Source organism: Panthera uncia (assembly GCF_023721935.1).
Source record: "Panthera uncia isolate 11264 chromosome B2 unlocalized genomic scaffold, Puncia_PCG_1.0 HiC_scaffold_24, whole genome shotgun sequence".
Lineage (NCBI taxonomy): Eukaryota > Metazoa > Chordata > Mammalia > Carnivora > Felidae > Panthera > Panthera uncia.
In genome coordinates this window covers 29,084,416-29,103,347 of record NW_026057580.1, presented here as the reverse complement: position 1 = coordinate 29,103,347, position 18,932 = coordinate 29,084,416, and the positions used below count along the sequence as shown (strand labels likewise).

The 18,932-nt window shown below is 36.6% G+C and overlaps 1 protein-coding gene across 1 annotated transcript in view; it reads left to right on the top strand.

Annotated features, from left to right (window-relative positions):
• EYS (eyes shut homolog) overlaps window positions 1-18,932 on the top strand; it is a 1,624,793-nt gene that overhangs the window by 166,413 nt on the left and 1,439,448 nt on the right. Inside the window, 3 exon segments of the mRNA XM_049653864.1 lie at window positions 6,605-6,771; window positions 16,453-16,710; window positions 17,098-17,100. Coding sequence (XP_049509821.1) covers window positions 6,605-6,771; window positions 16,453-16,710; window positions 17,098-17,100 — 428 coding nt within the window.

Below are 18,932 nucleotides of genomic sequence, written 5' to 3'. Positions count from 1 at the left end.
TGATTTCCTTTTGTTATCTGATTGCTGATGCTAGAACTTCCAGCACTATGTTAAACAACAGCAGTGAGAGTGGGCATCCCTGTCGTGTTCCTGATCTCAGGGAAAAAGCTCTCAGTTTTTCCCCATTGAGGATGATGTTAGCTGTGGGCTTTTCATAAATGGCTTTTATGATCGTTAAGTATGTTCCTTCTATCCCGATTTCTTAAGGGTTTTTATTAAGAAAGGGTGCTGGATTTTGTGAAAGGCCTTTTCTGCATCGATTGACAGGATCATATGGTTCTTATCTTTTTTTTTTATTAATGTGATGTATCATGTTGATTGATTTGCGAATGCTGAACCAGCCCTGCATCCCAGGAATGAATCCCACTTGATCATGGTGAATAATTCTTTTTATATGCCGTTGAATTCGATTTGCTAGTATCTTATTGAGAATTTTTGCATCCATATTCATCAGGGATATTGGCCTGTAGTTCTCTTTTTTTACTGGGTCTCTGCCTGGTTTGGGAATCAAAGTAATACTGGCTTCATAGAATGAGTCTGGAAGTTTTCCTTCCCTTTCTATTTCTTCGAATAGCTTGAGAAGGATAGGTATTATCTCTGCTTTAAACGTCTGGTAGAACTCCTCTGGGAAGCCATCTGGTCCTGGACTCTTATTTGTTGGGAGATTTTTGATAACCAATTCAATTTCTTCGCTGGTTATGGGTCTGTTCAAGCTTTCTATTTCCTCCTGATTGAGTTTTGGAAGAGTGTGGGTGTTTAGGAATTTGTCCATTTCTTCCAGGTTGTCCAATTTGTTGGCATATAATTTTTCATAGTATTCCCTGATAATTGTTTGTATCTCTGAGGGATTGGTTGTAATAATTCCATTTTCATTCATGATTTTATCTATTTGGGTCATCTCCCTTTTCTTTTTGAGAAGCCTGGCTAGAGGTTTGTCAATTTTGTTTATTTTTTCAAAAAACCAACTCTTGGTTTCGTTGATCTGCTCTACCATTTTTTTAGATTCTATAGTGTTTATTTCTGCTCTGATCTTTATTATTTCTCTTCTTCTGCTGGGTTTAGGCTGCCTTTGCTGTTCTGCTTCTATTTCCTTTAGGTGTGCTGTGAGATTTTGTATTTGGGATTTTTCTTGTTTCTTGAGATAGGCCTGGATGGCAATGTATTTTCCTCTCAGGACTGCCTTCGCTGCATCCCAAGGCATTTGGATTGTTGTATTTTCATTTTGATTTGTTTCCATAATGTTTTTAATTTCTTCTCTAACTGCCTGGTTGACCAATTCATTCTTTAGTAGGGTATTCTTTAACCTCCACATTTTTGGAGGTTTTCCAGACTTTTTCCTGTGGTTGATTTCAAGCTTCATAGCATTGTGGTCTGAAAGTATGCATGGTATAATTTCAATTCTTGTAAACTTATGAAGGGCTGTTTTGCGACCCAGTATATGATCTATCTTGGAGAATGTTCCATGTGCACTCGAGAAGAAAGTATATTCTGTTGCTTTGGGATGCAGAGTTCTAAATATATCTGTCAAGTCCATCTGATCCAATGTATCATTCAGGGCCCTTGTTTCTTTATTGACCGTGTGTCTAGATGATCTATCCACTTCTGTAAGTGGGGTGTTAAAGTCCCCTGCAATGACCACATTCTTATCAATAAGGTTGCTTATGTTTATGAGTAATTGTTTTATATATTTGGGGGCTCCGGTATTCGGCGCATAGACATTTATAATTGTTAGCTCTTCCTGATGGATAGACCCTATAATTATTATATAATACCCTTCTTCATCTCTTGTTACAGCCTTTAATTTAAAGTCTAGTTTGTCTGATATAAGTATGGCTACTCCAGCTTTCTTTTGGCTTCCAGTAGCATGATAAATAGTTCTCCATCCCCTCACTCTCAATCTAAAGGTGTCCTCAGATCTAAAATGAGTCTCTTGTAGACAGCAAATAGATGGGTCTTGTTTTTTTATCCATTCTGATACCCTATGTCTTTTGGTTGGCGTATTTAATCTATTTACATTCAGAGTTATTATAGAAAGATATGGGTTTGGAGTCATTGTGATGTCTGTATGTTTTATGCTTGTATTGATGTCTCTGGTACTTTGTCTCACAGGATCCCCCTTGGGATCTCTTGTAGGGTGGTTTAGTGGTGACAAATTCCTTCAGTTTTTGTTTGTTTGGGAAGACGTTTATCTCTCCTTCTATTCTAAATGACAGACTTGCTGGATAAAGGATTCTCGGCTGCATATTTTTTCTGTTTAGCACACTGTAGATATCGTGCCAAGCCTTTCTGGCCTGCCAAGTTTCAAAGGAGAGATCAGTCACGAGTCTTATAGGTCTCCCTTTATATGTGAGGGCACATTTATCCCTTGCTGCTTTCAGAATTTTCTCTTTATCCTTGTATTTTGCCAGTTTCACTATGATATGTCGTGCAGAAGATCGATTCAAGTTACGTCTGAAGGGAGTTCTCTGTGCCTCTTGGATTTCAATGCCTTTTTCCTTCCCCAGATCCGGAAAGTTCTCAGCTATTATTTCTTCAAGTACCCCTTCAGCACCTTTCCCTCTCTCTTCCTCCTCTGGGATACCAATTATGCGTATATTATTTCTTTTTAGTGTATCACTTAGTTCTCTAATTTTCCCCTCATACTCCTGGAGTTTTTTATCTCTCTTTCTCTCAGCTTCCTCTTTTTCCATAACTTTATCTTCTAGTTCACCTATTCTCTCCTCTGCCTCTTCAATCCAAGCCGTCGTGGTTTCCATTTTGTTTTGCATTTAGTTTAAAGCGCTTTTCAGCTCCTCGTGACTGTTCCTTAGTCCCTTGATCTCTGTAGCAAGAGATTCTTTGCTGTCCTCTATACTGTTTTCAAGCCCAGCGATTAATTTTATGACTATTATTCTAAATTCACTTTCTGTTATATTATTTAAATCCTTTTTGATCAGTTCATTGGCTGTTGTTATTTCCTGGAGATTCTTCTGAGGGGAATTCTTCCGTTTGGTCATTTTGGATAGTCCCTGGCGTGGTGAGGACCTGCAGGGCACTTCCCCTGTGCTGTGGTGTATAACCGGAGTTGGTGGGCGGGTCCGCAGTCCGACCCGATGTCTGCCCCCAGCCCACCGCTGGGGCCACAGTCAGACTGGTGTGTGCCTTCTCTTCCCCTCTCCTAGGGGCGGGATTCACTGTGGGGTGGCGTGGCCCGTCTGGGCTACTTGCACACTGCCAGGCTTGTGGTGCTGGGGATCTGGCGTATTAGCTGGGGTGGGTAGGCAAGGTGCACGGGGGCAGGAGGGGCAGGCTTAGCTCGCTTCTCCTTAGGTGATCCACTTCAGGAGGGGCCCTGTGGCAGGGGGAGGGAGTCAGATCCACTGCCGGAGGTTTGACTCCGCAGAAGCACAGAGTTGGGTGTTTGCGCAGAGCGAGCAAACTCCCTGGCAGGAACTGGTTCCCTTTGGGATTTTGGCTGGGGGATGGGCGGGGGAGATGGCACTGGCGAGCGCCTTTGTTCCCCACCAAAATGAGCTCTGTTGTCCGGGGGCTCAGCAACTCTCCCTCCCTTTGTCCTCCAGCCTTCCCGCTTTCTGAGCAGAGCTGTTAACTTATGACCTCCCAGACGCTAAGTCGCGCTTCCTGTCGGAACACACTCCGTCTGGCCCCTCAGCTTTTGCAAGCCAGACTCGGGGGCTCTGCTTGGCCAGCAGGCTGCCCCTCTGCCCCGGCTCCCTCACGCCAGTCCGTGGAGCGTGCACCGCCTCTCTGCCCTTCCTACCCTCTTCCATGGGCCTCTCGTCTGCGCTTGGCACCGGAGACTCCGTTCTGCTAATCCTCTGGTGGTTTTCTGTGTTCTTTAGGCAGGTGTAGGTGGAATCTAAGTGATCAGCAGGACGCGCGGTGAGCCCAGTGTCCTCCTACACCGCCATCTTCCCTCTCTAGCAAAAATATTTATTTTTTAATTTATTTTAAGAGAGAGAGAAAGAGAGCACATGTATATGTGGGGAAGGAGCAGAGAGTGAGGCAGAGAAAGAACCCCAGGCAGGCTCCACACTATTAGTGCAGAGCCCCATGCAGGCTCCATCTCAGGAACCATGATATCATGACCCAAGCCTATATTAACTTGAGCCAAAATTAAGAGTCAGTCACTTAAAGAACTGAGCCTCCCAGGGTGCCCAAAACAGATTCTTAACTATAGAGAACAAACTGATGTTTGCCAGAGCGGAGGTGGGTGGGGGGATGGGCTAAACAGGTGATGAGGATTCAGGAGTGCATTTACTGTGATGAACACAGGGTGATGTATGGAAGTGTTAAGTTACTATATTGTACACATGAAACTAATATAATGTTGTATGTTAACTAACTAGAATTAAAATACAAACTTTAAAACAAGAAGAAAAATACAAAAAATATTGTAAAGCTTATTACAAGAAATCAAGAAAAAATGTGCGTGTGTGTGTGTGTGTGTGTGTGTATACAGAACACAAGAGGGATTGGATTTTAGAATAAGATTAATTGTATTGCTTTCATGATTAAACCAAATCAACTAAAAGGAATTCAAAAGTAAACAAGATAATGGAAGACATGCACATTCAAACTGTCCAATACGATCTCTACAAAACAGTACAGACCAACAAGGAGTAAAAATAAAATCATTAATCACTTGTGTTTATGTATATTCCACTTCTGGGTAATTTGAAGTTTTGATATTTTGTATTTTCTAGTCATGTTGAAGAAGGAAAATTTGTATATTGTATTTTTATATAGTATATCAGAACAATTGGTGAATTTTAATAAAATTTATTGGTTAAAATATATAAAAGTTAATTTCCTAATTTGATAATTTTGCATATAAAATATTATATGAAAATATAATATTCTTGTTTATAAAAATGGCACGCTAGGGGTGCCTGGGTGGCTCAGTCGGTTAAGCGTCCGACTTCGGCTCAAGTCATGATCTTGCGGTCATTGAGTTCAAGCCCCGCATCGGGCTCTGTGCTGACTGCTCAGAGCCTGGAGCCTGTTTCAGATTCTGTGTTTCCCTCTTTCTCTGACCCTCCCCCATTCATGCTCTGTCTCTCTCTGTCTCAAAAATAAATAAACGTTAAAAAAAAATGACACGCTAATGTAATTGAGGATAAAGTACAATCACAATAATAGTATGTTCACATATGAATGTACATATACATATATTATTATAATATATATGGAGAGAATAATAAAAGTGTCATAAAATGCTAATAATTATTCTTATGTAAATGCTAATTTAACTTTAACTTTGTAGGCAAATTCTAATAGGGCCTCTTTAAGAAAATTTACAACAAATACCCTCTGCATATAGAAAATGATTATGCATTCAAACAGTGAGGGATAAAATTTTTTTTCTAAAGTATAAATACTTAGACATTCAGACAACTATAGAGAAAGCTTAGAGATTGATTTTGTATTTTAGCCATGAGTTAAGGGTGAATTGCATTTGAAAAAAAAAATCTATCCATGTCAAAGAGATGGTCTCCTTCCCAGTAGACTAAAAATTATTAAGTGATATGAGCTCCAAATAGAATAATGGAGAAACAGATTATCAGTTGCCTCTTTCCCAACAGACTAGATCTGTATAAATCATTTATCTATCACCAAAGGAGTAGACCATGAAACTAAATTTCTAATTATTGTAGCCATTGATGGGAAATAAGATAAACAGCGTAGTTGGAAAAGATATGCCTGTGTTTAAGCTGTCCATGAGAGTTGCACTTCCCTGGCAACAAACTTTACGTACTCCCTTAAGGTAAATACACTGGACATGTTTGTGGAAGACCTCCAAAATAGTTAAAATGAAATATATTTTTAAACAGGTAAAATTATGACTTCCATGCATATATGAAATAAAAATGTGTTAAAGATTTTATTTAATTCATTTTTTATAAGGGATACATTAAAATGTTATATCAATCCAGTAAATGAATGGATGAATTCAATGAATGAATTCAATAAATGAATCCAATTAATCACTCATGAAGAAAAATTATTTAGGGATACAGAAAACAGTTTTTCCATGGATATGGTTATTAGTATAATGCTATTTCTATCACATCAGTTAACATGTAAGCTACATCTAAAAATTTTTTTAAAAAATGTTAACGTTTATTTATTGTTTTGAGACAGAGAGAAACAGAGCATGAACGGGGAGGGTCAGAGAGAGAGGGAGACACAGAATATGAAACAGGCTCCAGGCTCCGAGCTGTCAGCACAGATCCTGACGCAGGGCTTGAACTCACAGACCGTGAGATCATGACCTGAGCCGAAGTCGGACATTCAACCGACTGAGCCACCCAGACGCCTCTATAAAATTTTGATACAAATTACCTGAAGATATTTTAAAACAATTGAATAATAGATGTTGATTTATTTTACTTTATACAATTTATGTATTCCTGTCAATAAATAAACAATATGACTTTTTAAAACTGATTTTGATATTAATCAAAACAGTTTATTTTACCTTTGCTAAAGGAACACATGAATTTAATGCATAAAGGAAAGCATGAAATTCAAACTTTGAGATGATTGTAGTATTGTAATGTGATGAATATTTACAAAACTCTTTTTTTTAAATACTTTATAGATGCATGCAAATGAATGCAATTGTTTGACTGAAGAAGGCAATAAGGGATATTGGTGTCTATGTATTCCAAGATGGCCTGGAAAAACGTCTCTGGAAAATACAACTGATTATCAAGAAAGTGGGTGTCAACATGAAGCTATTTATAAAGATGAAATTAATAGATCCAGGTATTTATGAATCATTTGAACAAAGAATATCATCTCCTTATCAAAAAGTTATAATTGTACTGATAAGCCATAATTGATTTTTTAATGATTCAACAATTCCATGTATTTCTACTGCTCACCAAGAAAAGTATACTCTTAATTACATTTATGAATTTCACATAACCCCCTCCCACCCCCCTTCTGGCAAACACAAGTTTCTTTCCTATATTTAAGAGTTTTGTTGTTGTTGGTGGTGGTGTTTGTTGCTTTTTAATAAAATTGTTTATTTATTTTTGAGAGAAAGAGAGGGTGGGAGAAGGCAGAAAGAGAGAGAGAGAAAGAGAGAGAATTCCAAACAGGTTCTGGGCTGTCAGTGCAGAGCCTGACATGGGACTTGAACTCAGGGACTGTGAGATCATGACCTGAGCTGAAACCAAGAGTCGGATACTTACCTGACTGAGCTCCCAGGTGCCCCTGTCATTGTTGGCTGCTTTTTATTTTGTTTGTTTCTTAAATTCCCTATGTGAGATCATATGGTATTTGTGTTTCTCTGACTGATTTGTTTCTCTTAGCATTATACCTTCTAGGTCCATCCAAATTGTTGTAAATGGAAATATTTCATTCTTTTTTATGTCTGAGTAATATTCTGAGATCTCTCTCTCTCTCCCTCTCTCTCTCTCTCTAATGCCACATCTTCATTATCCATCTATCAATGGACACTTGGGTTGCTTACATATCTTGGCTGTTGTAAATAATGCTGTACTAAACACAGGGGTTCATATATCTTTATGAATTAGTGTTTTTGTTTTCCTTAGGTAAATACACAATAGTGGAATTACTGGATTATATAGTAATTGTATTTTTATGTTTTTGAGGAATCTCCATACTGTTTTCCAAAGTGGCCGCACCAGTTTGCACTCTCACCAACAGTTACTTGAGTTTTCCTTTTTCTCCACTTCCTTGCCAATACTTGTTATTTTCTTGTGTTTTTGATTTTAGCTTCCTGAATTATTTTATAGTAATTAATAATAATATTTTTTTGTGTAAAATGATTGGTATTTATATCTCAAACATATGCATATGTACTTATTATATATTATTTACATAATGTACATTATATTCTATTATGTATAACAACATTAGCAACAAAGGAAGGACGAAAGAGGGACAAAAGAGAACAAAAGAGGGTAAGAAAGACATATAGTAATAAATGTTCTGTATCACACAAGAATTAAATTAGTATCTGTGGTATATTAAGTATGTGGTAGATCTGGTATGTTAAGGTATGTATGGTAAACTCCAGAGCAACAGTTAAGAAAATAACTCAAATAATGTAGTAAAAACAGCACTATAGATACTAAAATTTGCCCCAGAAAATATTTACTTAATACAAAAGTAAGTAGTATCCGAATGGATATATGAAAAAGACATGAGATGTATGGATAACAAAAAGGAGAATGGCAGACATAAATAAATCCAACTCTATTAATAATAACATTAAAGTAAAATGGATTAAAAATCCAGCCAAAGGCAAAGGTTTTCAGGTTAGATAATTTCTGGATAAACATAGTACATACCATCCATAGGAGTTACATTCTACATTTAAATGTACAAATGGGTTGAAAGTAAAAGGATAAAAAAATATATAGCATTCAATCAGCAATCATTGAAACTTGGGATATCTATGTTAATATCAGACAAAATAGACTTTAAAAGAAAAAAATGGTTATTGTGAAAACAAACAACATTTTATAATTATAAAAGAATCAATACGAGAAGATGTAGCAATTATAAACATATGTACTTAACAATAGAAATTCAAAATACATAAAACAAAAACTGACAGAATTGAATAAAGAAATGGTGAATTCAACAATAATAGTTGGAAACTCCAATACTACACTTTAAGTAGTGGATGTGACATTTGGTAGATGAACAAATATATAAAGCTGAGGAACACTACAGATAAAGTAGAACTGGCAGAGAGCTATAGAACACTCTATTCAGCAACAGCAGAATGGCATTCTTCTCTAAAGCACATTGAATATTTTCCAAGATGTTAATACTAGCTGTAATATATTTAAAAGGATTATGATAATAAAAATATATTTTCTAACTACAATGGAATAAAATTAGGAATCAAAAACACGCTATTCAGTAAATTCATAAATATGTGAAAATTAAATAATAGAGTCCACATATATCATTGAATCAAAAAGAAAATACAAGGAACATAGAAAATAATTTGAGATTAATTAAAATAAAGATATGGCATGCCAAAATTCATGGGATATAGACAATGCAGCATTTTTTTTTCAGTTTATTTGCTTTGAGAGAGACAGAGTGAGCAAGTAAATAGGGTAGGGATAGAGAGAGAGGGAGAGACAGAATCCTAAGCAGGCACCATGCTGTAAGCATGGAACCCTATGTAGGGCTCTATCTCACAAACTGTGAGATCATGACCTGAACTAAAATCAAGAGTCAGATGCCTAACTGACTGAGCCATCCAGATGCTCCGGTGAGACAGTATTTAGAATAAAAATTATGGCTGCAAATGCTTATGTTAAAAAACAAAGAAGATCTCAATCAATATCCTCAACTTCCACCTTAACATAATGGAAAAGGAGAAAACCAAATCTAAAGCAAGCCCTAGTTTGCCTCAGTGGCATCTGTACGATTCCCTGGTGTTGCTGCAGGGAGGGAGTGTCTCCGCTGGCCTGATCTTCTTTCTAATCACCTTCCAGGAGTCATCTATGTGGTTAGGACTGGTGGGCCAGGTGAGTCAGTCACATCTGGAGAGGTCGGTGGTACTAGAGGTGGTGAGGCCTTAGGACTAGGGGCAGGCTCCAGCGGAGTTTCAGCAGCCAGGGTGGCTAGAGGCACAAGTGTCAGTGAGGGGTACAGTGGGGCATATGACAGCGGGGTTCCCTCAGGCTTCTGCAGCAGTATAGGTATTTCAGTTTGGGGCCAGCATTTGGAGGAAGCCATGACATGAGCCATCATAACGTTACAGTTCTCTTCAATACAGACTTTTAGCCAAAGTGGCTGGGATAAGACCAGTTCTTGCCAATAGGCAATGCAAGAAAATTGGCTGGAGTGGCCTTGATCCCCCACAACGACCCTCAACACTTGGCCAACTAGTTCCTTATCAAGTGAGCCCTTGAAGGGGCAGCCGACCCTGAAAGATGGCCAATTTCACAGAATGTCCAGAGTTTTCCAGGAGTTAATTTCACACCATAATCTCCTGAATATCCCTTTATGAAATTCCTCAACATATACTCTAGGGGAGTCAGCGTACTCTGCTTTCCACCCATTTCTTACCCCTAATGGATAACTTTCATGCACAAGAGATGAAAAAGGGGGAAGGGAGGGACTAATTTGTTGAGGATGCATACTCACTTCTTCCATTTCCAACCACTCTCCTCTCAGAGATATTTCAGGTGCCTCTTAGCATTGATGAGTTCAATATCAAGCCCTGATCTGAATCAGACTCCTACGGAAGTCTGACATGCTCTAAGCCATATCAGGTCGCCATGGAACCACCGAGGATCAGGACTCAACACTTTGCTTTGGCCATTGGTCAGGTCCAGGTGGAACCTTTCCACTGTCCATCTCATTTGCACAGTTACACAGCTACTCCAACCTGCTGCCCAGCACCCAGTGCCTTAGAGTTGCAGTTTCATTCCTTATGGAACTACTCGGGCAACTCTGGGAGGTGATCAGGCTCCCCTTCTGTCTCTTACGGGCAGGTCTGCCAAAAGAACCCAGGTTCTTACCAGTCTGACAGGTGGCGCTCCCTGAGCTGGTTCCTGGGCCTCACAGTTTCTTTTGTGCATCCCAGCCTTCACCCAGCCTGCCAGGCTAGTCTCCTACAGATGAAGCAGTTCACTAGCTTCAGGTGAGCTCGCCTCTCCCAGTGCCCTGAGGTTTGTACCCTGGTGACAAGGGAGGTGAAACACCGTTTCTACCTCCCAGGTGAGCCCCCATGAAATGTAGCATAAGTCAGACACAGAAAGTTGGGACATTGAGGTTTTCTTTCCAGGAAGCAGCTTTATTTTGTGCCAGCACGGGCTCAGCGGGCTAAGACCCAAAAGGCTGAGCCCTGAACACAGAAGGGCAGAGGGAGGGGGGTTGCCTTTTGTCCAATGTTTGCTCCTTTGTCTCCCATTTATGGTAACATACAGTTTGAATAGGTGGTCTATGTTACAGAGTTGAAGAATGTTGCAAAGGTGCACATAGCCAGGATGCCTTCCCTTGTCTTGAGGTTTATACTATATTCCTTAGGGAGTTCTACCAGAACACATCTCATGTTTATTCTATATCATTTAGAAAGTAAATATCTTTTTAAATTGCTAAAATAAGTATTATTTTCACTTTCTAAACATACAAGTAATTTGTGTTATAGCAATGAATTTTCTGGCTTTCTTTCTGGGATCTTTAAAATAAACTCGTTTCTTTAATGATCTATTTTTTAAATTTTCACATTTTCCATGTAATGCTAAATATAAGCAAAACACTATTTTTCAGTTATAAGCAAAAGTTTTGTTTTAAAGTGTAAAATCTAAAAGTATATGATAAAATCAAGTATAGTTTCAAAACCTGTTTCTGTAGCGTTAGGAGGCTTATATAAATACAGCTTTAGGTGACTATGCCACAGAAATATATTTTGATCAGGGTTTTTCTTAAGTTACTTCTGAACCAGGAAGTCTGATGATTATTAATTTCTAAGACTTTTAATGTTTGCTATGATATTGATGACTTTTCTAATTAAAGAACTTGAATGTCTTGTTTTGTGTTTATTTTTAATTTTTGGATATGCCATGAATACTTTTCTGGCTTCCAGGCAAGTTTTGTTACATTTTAGTCTCAGAAAAAAAGAAAAAGAAAAAAAAAGAAAGAAAGGAAACTGAACTGCATATAAATATGGCTTACTGTATGTGTGCATATATGTATGTATTGTTTGTTTATGATTAGTTTTGAACCACTAAACCACATTTCTCTAGTCGTTGAATCCTTTTGTCTACTGAATTTATACACACACACACACACACACATATGTATCTGTATATTAATATGACATATATATGTATAATTAATATAAGACACATATAAGTGTATATAAAATACATATATCAATATAATGCATAACATAATACATATAACATATGTATATATGTAAATATATACACATATATACATATATGTGTATGTATATATGTGTATATATATATATATTTGTTGTTTGTTTTGTTTTGTTTTGTTTCTTTTTATTGTGCTCTGGACAGTGTGATAACCTTGTGTCTCTAAATTTTAGAGTAAAATGATATAGAGGTCATTAATTCATTTAAGCAATTCTAAAGTAGATATCATTGTGTTTTCTGTATCCATGCCAAAAATTAATTATAACAAACTTCATTAAAGGAAGCACTTTTGAATAATTAATTTTCAACTATAGCATGAGTTGAAACTTAGCTAATGTATACACAATTATCTTTGACGTGTCTTTTTTTTTTCTTTTAGGTGCAAACCAATGCATATGTTATGATATAAAGTCAAAGTTTGACTATATTATAGCTTCAGGCTCTATGACTTTTCATGCTTTAATTTCATATGTCAAACAATAAAAATGTATGCATGTTATATGTTTTGTGCTACCTGGGCCAGATTTTTTATTTTACTTCATTATATCTAAATAGCTTTTTATAGGTCTAACCTTTTTGCATTACTTTTGAAATTATCTTCTAAGACTTGGAATTTCATGAAGCTGTTTATTCAGAACCTTTAAGATGACCTTTCTCTTGAGCATAATTCAATTTTAAAATACATTTGATGGTTATATAGTCAAACAATATTAATGGAGCATCCACTGTATATAAGGCATATGGATCCTAGTCTTAGCACTTAGGGGAATAAGTAGAGTGATGTATTTAATTTCTTCTCTTCCAAGAATACATTTCCCGTTAAAACACTAAATAATGAAAAAATTTAAATCACAGTATTTATAAATGAGACCGTATTTTCAACAGACATGTTTTGCTTTGTTCTTCAATCATATCATTACTTGTTTCAAACTTAAGTATAATTCAAATTGGCTTATTTAATAATAAAGTTAGTAATACATTCATGAAATCTTTTAGTCCAATTTATTTTCTCAAAGTAAAAGTACTATGAAATTATAAGAACACTTAAAAATTATAAATAATATATGTGGGCCATTATAATTTTCCTGACTTTTTTTTTTTAACAAAACTGATGTACTTGTCACTGAAAAGCTTTCAGTTTAGTAGCAATTTATGTTTGCACTGGGTATCCATATATACATGTATATCAGCATTTAAATTTGTAGTATTAATTGGGATGAAAAATGTTCCAGATACTTGTACAAGACTGGGTGAGTGCTTTAGTAAACTGGAGAAATTTATTTAGGTCAATGATTTTCAAAGAGATGCTTTTGCATTCTGGGGACATTTTGGAAATTTCTAGGGTCATTCTAATATTCAGTATAATTGGTTGAAACAGCTGTCATTTAGCAGGTGAGTGGTAGATAATGAATGTTATAAATTTTTCAGCGCATAGAATAGTTCCATGAACAACAACAATAAAAAGCATTCCATGGTTTATACCATTTTCAAAAGTCCCAACATATATTAATGTGGATATAAAACTTTTTTTTATAAATATCTGAGCCAGTGTCTTAACTCTATTTTACATACTGACACAAAATATTTTTATAAAATTTTAATAATCATTGGATATTCCAGGAATGAAACTTTCACGTTAATCAAGTACATATTATGTTTTATTCAGAAGTTTATTAGAATTTGTTAACCATATTGAAAAATTATATCATTCTACTTGAATTTCTAATAAACTACTATTATCAGTCTCCACTTATAGCTGCCAAGTCCATGTTCAATAACTTTATTTCAAGCAAACATATGCACATATGATATGACTGCTAGCAGACTTACCTTCCCAGTAATGAACACATGTAATCCTCTTCTATGAGATATAGTACTGATAATTTTACAGATGAGAAAACTAGGGCACAGTAACTTCTAAATAAGTTAGAGAAGAATTAGAATCAGGGTTCCCTTTCTAAGGCCAGTGCTTTGAATATATCAAAGCATCAACTATACTGACTGCCATTAACAATCTCAGTGATCCTTGGCAAATTGCATTAAACAGATAAATTTTTCACAACTACAAGAAGAAAGATTTGAACTAATTGGCCTTTAACATTCTTGCTGGATCCAAACACCTACCATCATATAAATTTATGAGTGTAATGACTTAGGTTCAGTAGGTTAATTTTCACTAATAATAACAAGAAAAGTAATTTGACATTGCTCTTCTCAACTCATTGACATGTTTATATGATTATCTTAAGTGCCCCTTGAATAGTTGGCAAAGGATACTTTTAGAGGGACTTTTTTTTTTAATTATTTTTTTTAACGTTTATTTATTTTTGAGACAGAGAGAGACAGAGCATGAATGGGGGGAGGGCCAGAGAGAGAGGTAGACACAGAATCGGAAGCAGGCTCCAGGCTCTGAGCCATCAGCCCAGAGCCCGATGCGGGGCTCGAACTCACAGACCTCGAGATCGTGACCTGAGCTGAAGTTGGCGGCTTAACCTACTGAGCCACCCAGGCGCCCCAGCAAAGGATACTTTAAAATCACAACACTTTACTTTAGACCAAAGATTATCTCTGTGATTTATGTTTCTTCATCACCTTATGCATCCTTCTTCTGATGCTTTTTATGCATGTATGTACAATATTCAAAGGAATAAATGGGCGCATTTTATACAGTGTATAATTGTATTAAAATGGCATATCATAATCCACTTTACCCAAGGTGGTGCCTAGCATATAGGGAAGTATGTTGAGAAACAAGAATGGATGTTCAGTGTATTTAGGTCAATGCCAGTCATATAGAAAATGCAAACATGTATTTATGGAATTAATATAGAAATGAATGAATACTATGAATAAAAACTATTATTAATTAAAACCCATGTCTAGGGGCGCCTGGGTGGCTCAGTCGGTTAGGCGTCGGACTTCGGCTCAGGTCATGATCTCAGCCTCGTCAGTTCAGGCCCCGCGTGGGGCTCTGTGCTGATAGCTCAGAGCCTGGAGCCTGTTTCAGATTCTGTCTCCCTCTCTCTCACCCTCCCCCGTTCATGCTCTGTCTCTCTCTGTCTCAAAAATAAATAAATGTTAAAAAAAATCAAAAAAAAATAAAACCCATTTCTCATAGGCATGAGATTAAATACTTCAAACTTGATTTGTGCCTCTCAGCCTATCCATAGTGCTGCTATCGGCTAATCATGCCTGGGGTGTTTGGCACTCACCCGCCGGCAGCCTAGGTCTGGGACACTCACTTCTCTGCTGGGAATGCCTGCGGCCTACAGCACTTGGGCCTATGCTAACTTCTGAGAGCCCTCGCAAGTATTTCCACAGGCCAGTAGGCCAGTGTTGCTACAAGACTCTCCGGGTGGTTTTTATTATTTTATTATTCTTATTATGCACCTCAGCAACAATTATCAGGAAACTTTGAATTTTTTTTTTTTTTTTTTTTTTTTTTTTTTTTTAACCACCGGTTCTGGCCAGCACAGGGTTCGCTTCTGGGAGAGGTTGCATCTTAGGTAAAGAGAGGGCAGATCTAGAATTGTGGCTTTTTGGGGGAGGTGAGGGTGGTATCTAGGGATTCTTGAGTTCACTATGCTGGTGAATTTAAAACACACCAGTCAGCGGAAATTAAAGCCTGGCGAGGGAAAAGCAGAGTCACGCAAAAGATCAGTCGTCTAGGTCAACCAGTTCTTTCTAAAAAGGGGAACTTCCGGTGGGGCCTTAGTTGTGTAGCTGGCAGTGTGTTTATTCAGGATAAATGTCTTTGAAATGAATGCCTTGACAAAAGTTTATTGCAAGCACTTATATTGCAATCAAAGAAGCTAATTGTCAGCAGAAGCTAATTTGTCACACTACAAAACAGTACTGCAAATTTTTACCTAAGTCCTGACGAACACAGAGACACTAACCTTGTCATTTAGTCTCACCAGAGTTAATGACACTGTCCTAGGTTACATAGAAATTAAAGTGGCAGAACCTGTATTTGAGTCTACCTCTGTCTTTCACCAAAGTTCTTTTCACTCATTCTGCACAATAAGGCAAAATTAAGTTTGCCAAGTATGGACATTTTCTTTCTTTTTTTATTTATTTTGAAGGGGGTGGGGCAGAGAGAGGTAGGGGAAGAATCCCAAGCAGGCTCCATACTCAGCGTGAAGCCCTAAGTGGGGTCTATCTCACCTCACTAAGATCATGACCTCAGCTGAAATCAAGTTAGATGCTTAACTGACTCAGTGACCCAGGATGGATATTTTCTTTTCTTTTCTCCTCTTTTTTTTATAAGTTTATTTATTTATTTTAAGAGAGAAAGAGAGGGAGAAAGAGAACTCCACGTTGTCAGTGAGGAGCCTGAAATACAAACTGCAAGATCATGCATGACCAGAGCCGAAACCAAGAGCTGGATGCTCATCCAACTGAGCCATCCAGGTGCCCAGTATGGACATTTTCCATAAGAATATATAAAAGTGTGCCCACAACCATATTTATTGTATTGCTATCCTGTGTATTTAAGTACATATGTGATAAATATTTAAATTATATGACTAATTGGATTTTGTGTTTTTGCATGTTGCAGATGCAGCTGTTCTCTTGGTTACATGGACCCATTATGTATCCTCAATGCTGAGGATTACTTAGGAAACCAGAGTACATCAGTGCATGGCCTCTGCTTGGTCCATTTGCACAAGTGCAACAGTGGTCTGCAAAGACATGGAAGAAATGTCTGTGAAATAGAAACCAAAGATTGTAAATCTGTGCCCTGCAAAAATGAAGCAGCCAGTATACATTTAAGTGGCTATTTCTTCTGCAATTGTGTCCCAGGATCTACAGGCAAGTATTTCTGAGAACTCAAATTCTCTACTGGATAATGTTAGCACATTTATTTAATGTATTTCAAATGTAGCTAATGATTAGTACTGTAGGCTGCTTTCTCATTTAGCAAAGTAACAATATCTTCACTTAGAATAATAGGATCGTTTCTTTGGGCAATTACATTGCTGACTACGCAGCCTTGGCTCATGCAAATGAGGCTAAAAAGTCCAGGCTGAACCATAGAGAATATGATATATATGTCAAAGGTCTGTGGAGAAAAACAGGCAGCCATAACCTCCCAATAATTTTCCTAAACAGCTTCAGTATTGCCCTTCAACCTCCTCTTTGGCTGCCTAAGCATACTGAGTGCTTGCATTAAAAATAAAACTTAGTTTCAGTATTTTCTCAGTCAGTTTAATGCTCCATTAGTAAAATTAAAAAACTCCATAAAACCACAAACATACTTTATCTTCTGTAAAGTTATATAGGATGACATTCACGTTGGCTGTGTAGTAATAAGGCATCTTTTGATATAAAAATATCAGAAATTAAGCATTCAAATTTATATTACTTGAGGATTTTATGCTTGGTCTTACATTAAAATAATTGTTAATAATTTCAAAACTTCTTTAGTTTAATTGCTTTATAAAAAGCAGTATGGAGGCCACACAGAAGAAAATAATATTGTCACTTTTAAACCACACCTAATTTTAAGCAAAATAATGAAAAACAGTTTTGTGTAATTTGATATCCCCTTTTATTAAGCAGACCCAACTAAACATTATGTGGATTTCCATCTTAAAATGAAAAATATTTTCCCTGTTTGATATTTAAAGTAATATCCTGAAGGTTTTGGAGTTAATTTAAAAAGATAAGTTCCAAGAATGGAATTGGTGATATTATTGGAATAAATGTGTGGCCATCCAGATTAGTTTTTTTTTTTTAAGATGAAAATATATTTGCTGTATAAATTCTGGTAAGCTTGCTAAAAAGTTTGTCTCCTTACTTGACATTTCACATTTCAAACATGTTCTTAGTAAAAATAAAATAACATAAAATGTGCTAGCATTGTTGAAACATAGGTATCTGCCTTAAGGGGAAAAACACATATATACACCTGTTTTGTAAACATAGAATGTCCTCCAAAATTCAGTGAAAATATAATAGTAATCAACTAACATAAAATGGAATAAAGAATGGAATTTAACTCTTCTTAATACCATTACTAAGAGAAAACGTCCTTTGATATTTGCATATTCTGTGTGTATATGTACATATGTATATGTATGTGCACACATAGTGAGCATCCTATCATTTTGTGTATCAATATTGTATATTGGCTGTAAATTATATGATCATTAATTATGTATTTTATATATATATGTTATTATATATGTATGATCATGAACTGTGTGTGTGTGTGTGTGTATATATATATATATATATATATATATATATATATAGAAAATACAATCTAAATAGTTCAACCACATGTAATACCCACCATTGGTGAGTATTATTAGGAGAGCATGTATCTTCTATGAGGTCTGTTTCTACTGAATTATAAAGAACTCTGTGGGTTTCCTCATATCCAAATATTCACTTCTACTCTGAAACTCTTCACACAGTGAAATGGGAAGAAACTGATAATTCTAAATTTTCCCAAGGGTACAGAATTAATCCCATTGAAAGAAGAATATTTTGTGAGCAATTTAAAATCAGTGCTCCACTTTTTCTCTCCACTCCTTTCTCTCCCTCTGTCTGGCTTCTCCCAGTTGTCAGTTCTCTCTCCCTTCACCTAGATTCTTTATTCAATCTCTTCTCTTCTACCTAGTTCCTTTTCCGTTTATATTTTATTTCTTCTTTCCCTTTCTCCCCTTCCATCTGGTTTCTACCCCTCTCTTTTTTTCCCTTGATCTAGTTTTTCCACCTCCATCTATGAACTCATGTGTTTCCTATAGAAATCTGTAAGGTGTTAGCATACCTTTCATATGAGGGTGATTACCTCCTTTTTTAATCCTGTCATCTTTTTGGGAAATTTTAGCCTTATATGCAAACTTCTAGGTTAAATGTTATCTCTATATGTAGCGTCAGCCCTACCTCAAGTGTTTCTCATTCAGTAATTCTAGGGTTCAGTAGGTGTGGCTGATGCTGATGCTGCTGGTTCACGAACCACACTTTGAGAACCATTCTTCTAACCCATTACATTATATTCATGAAGAGTGCTTGTGTGTATATGAAAAT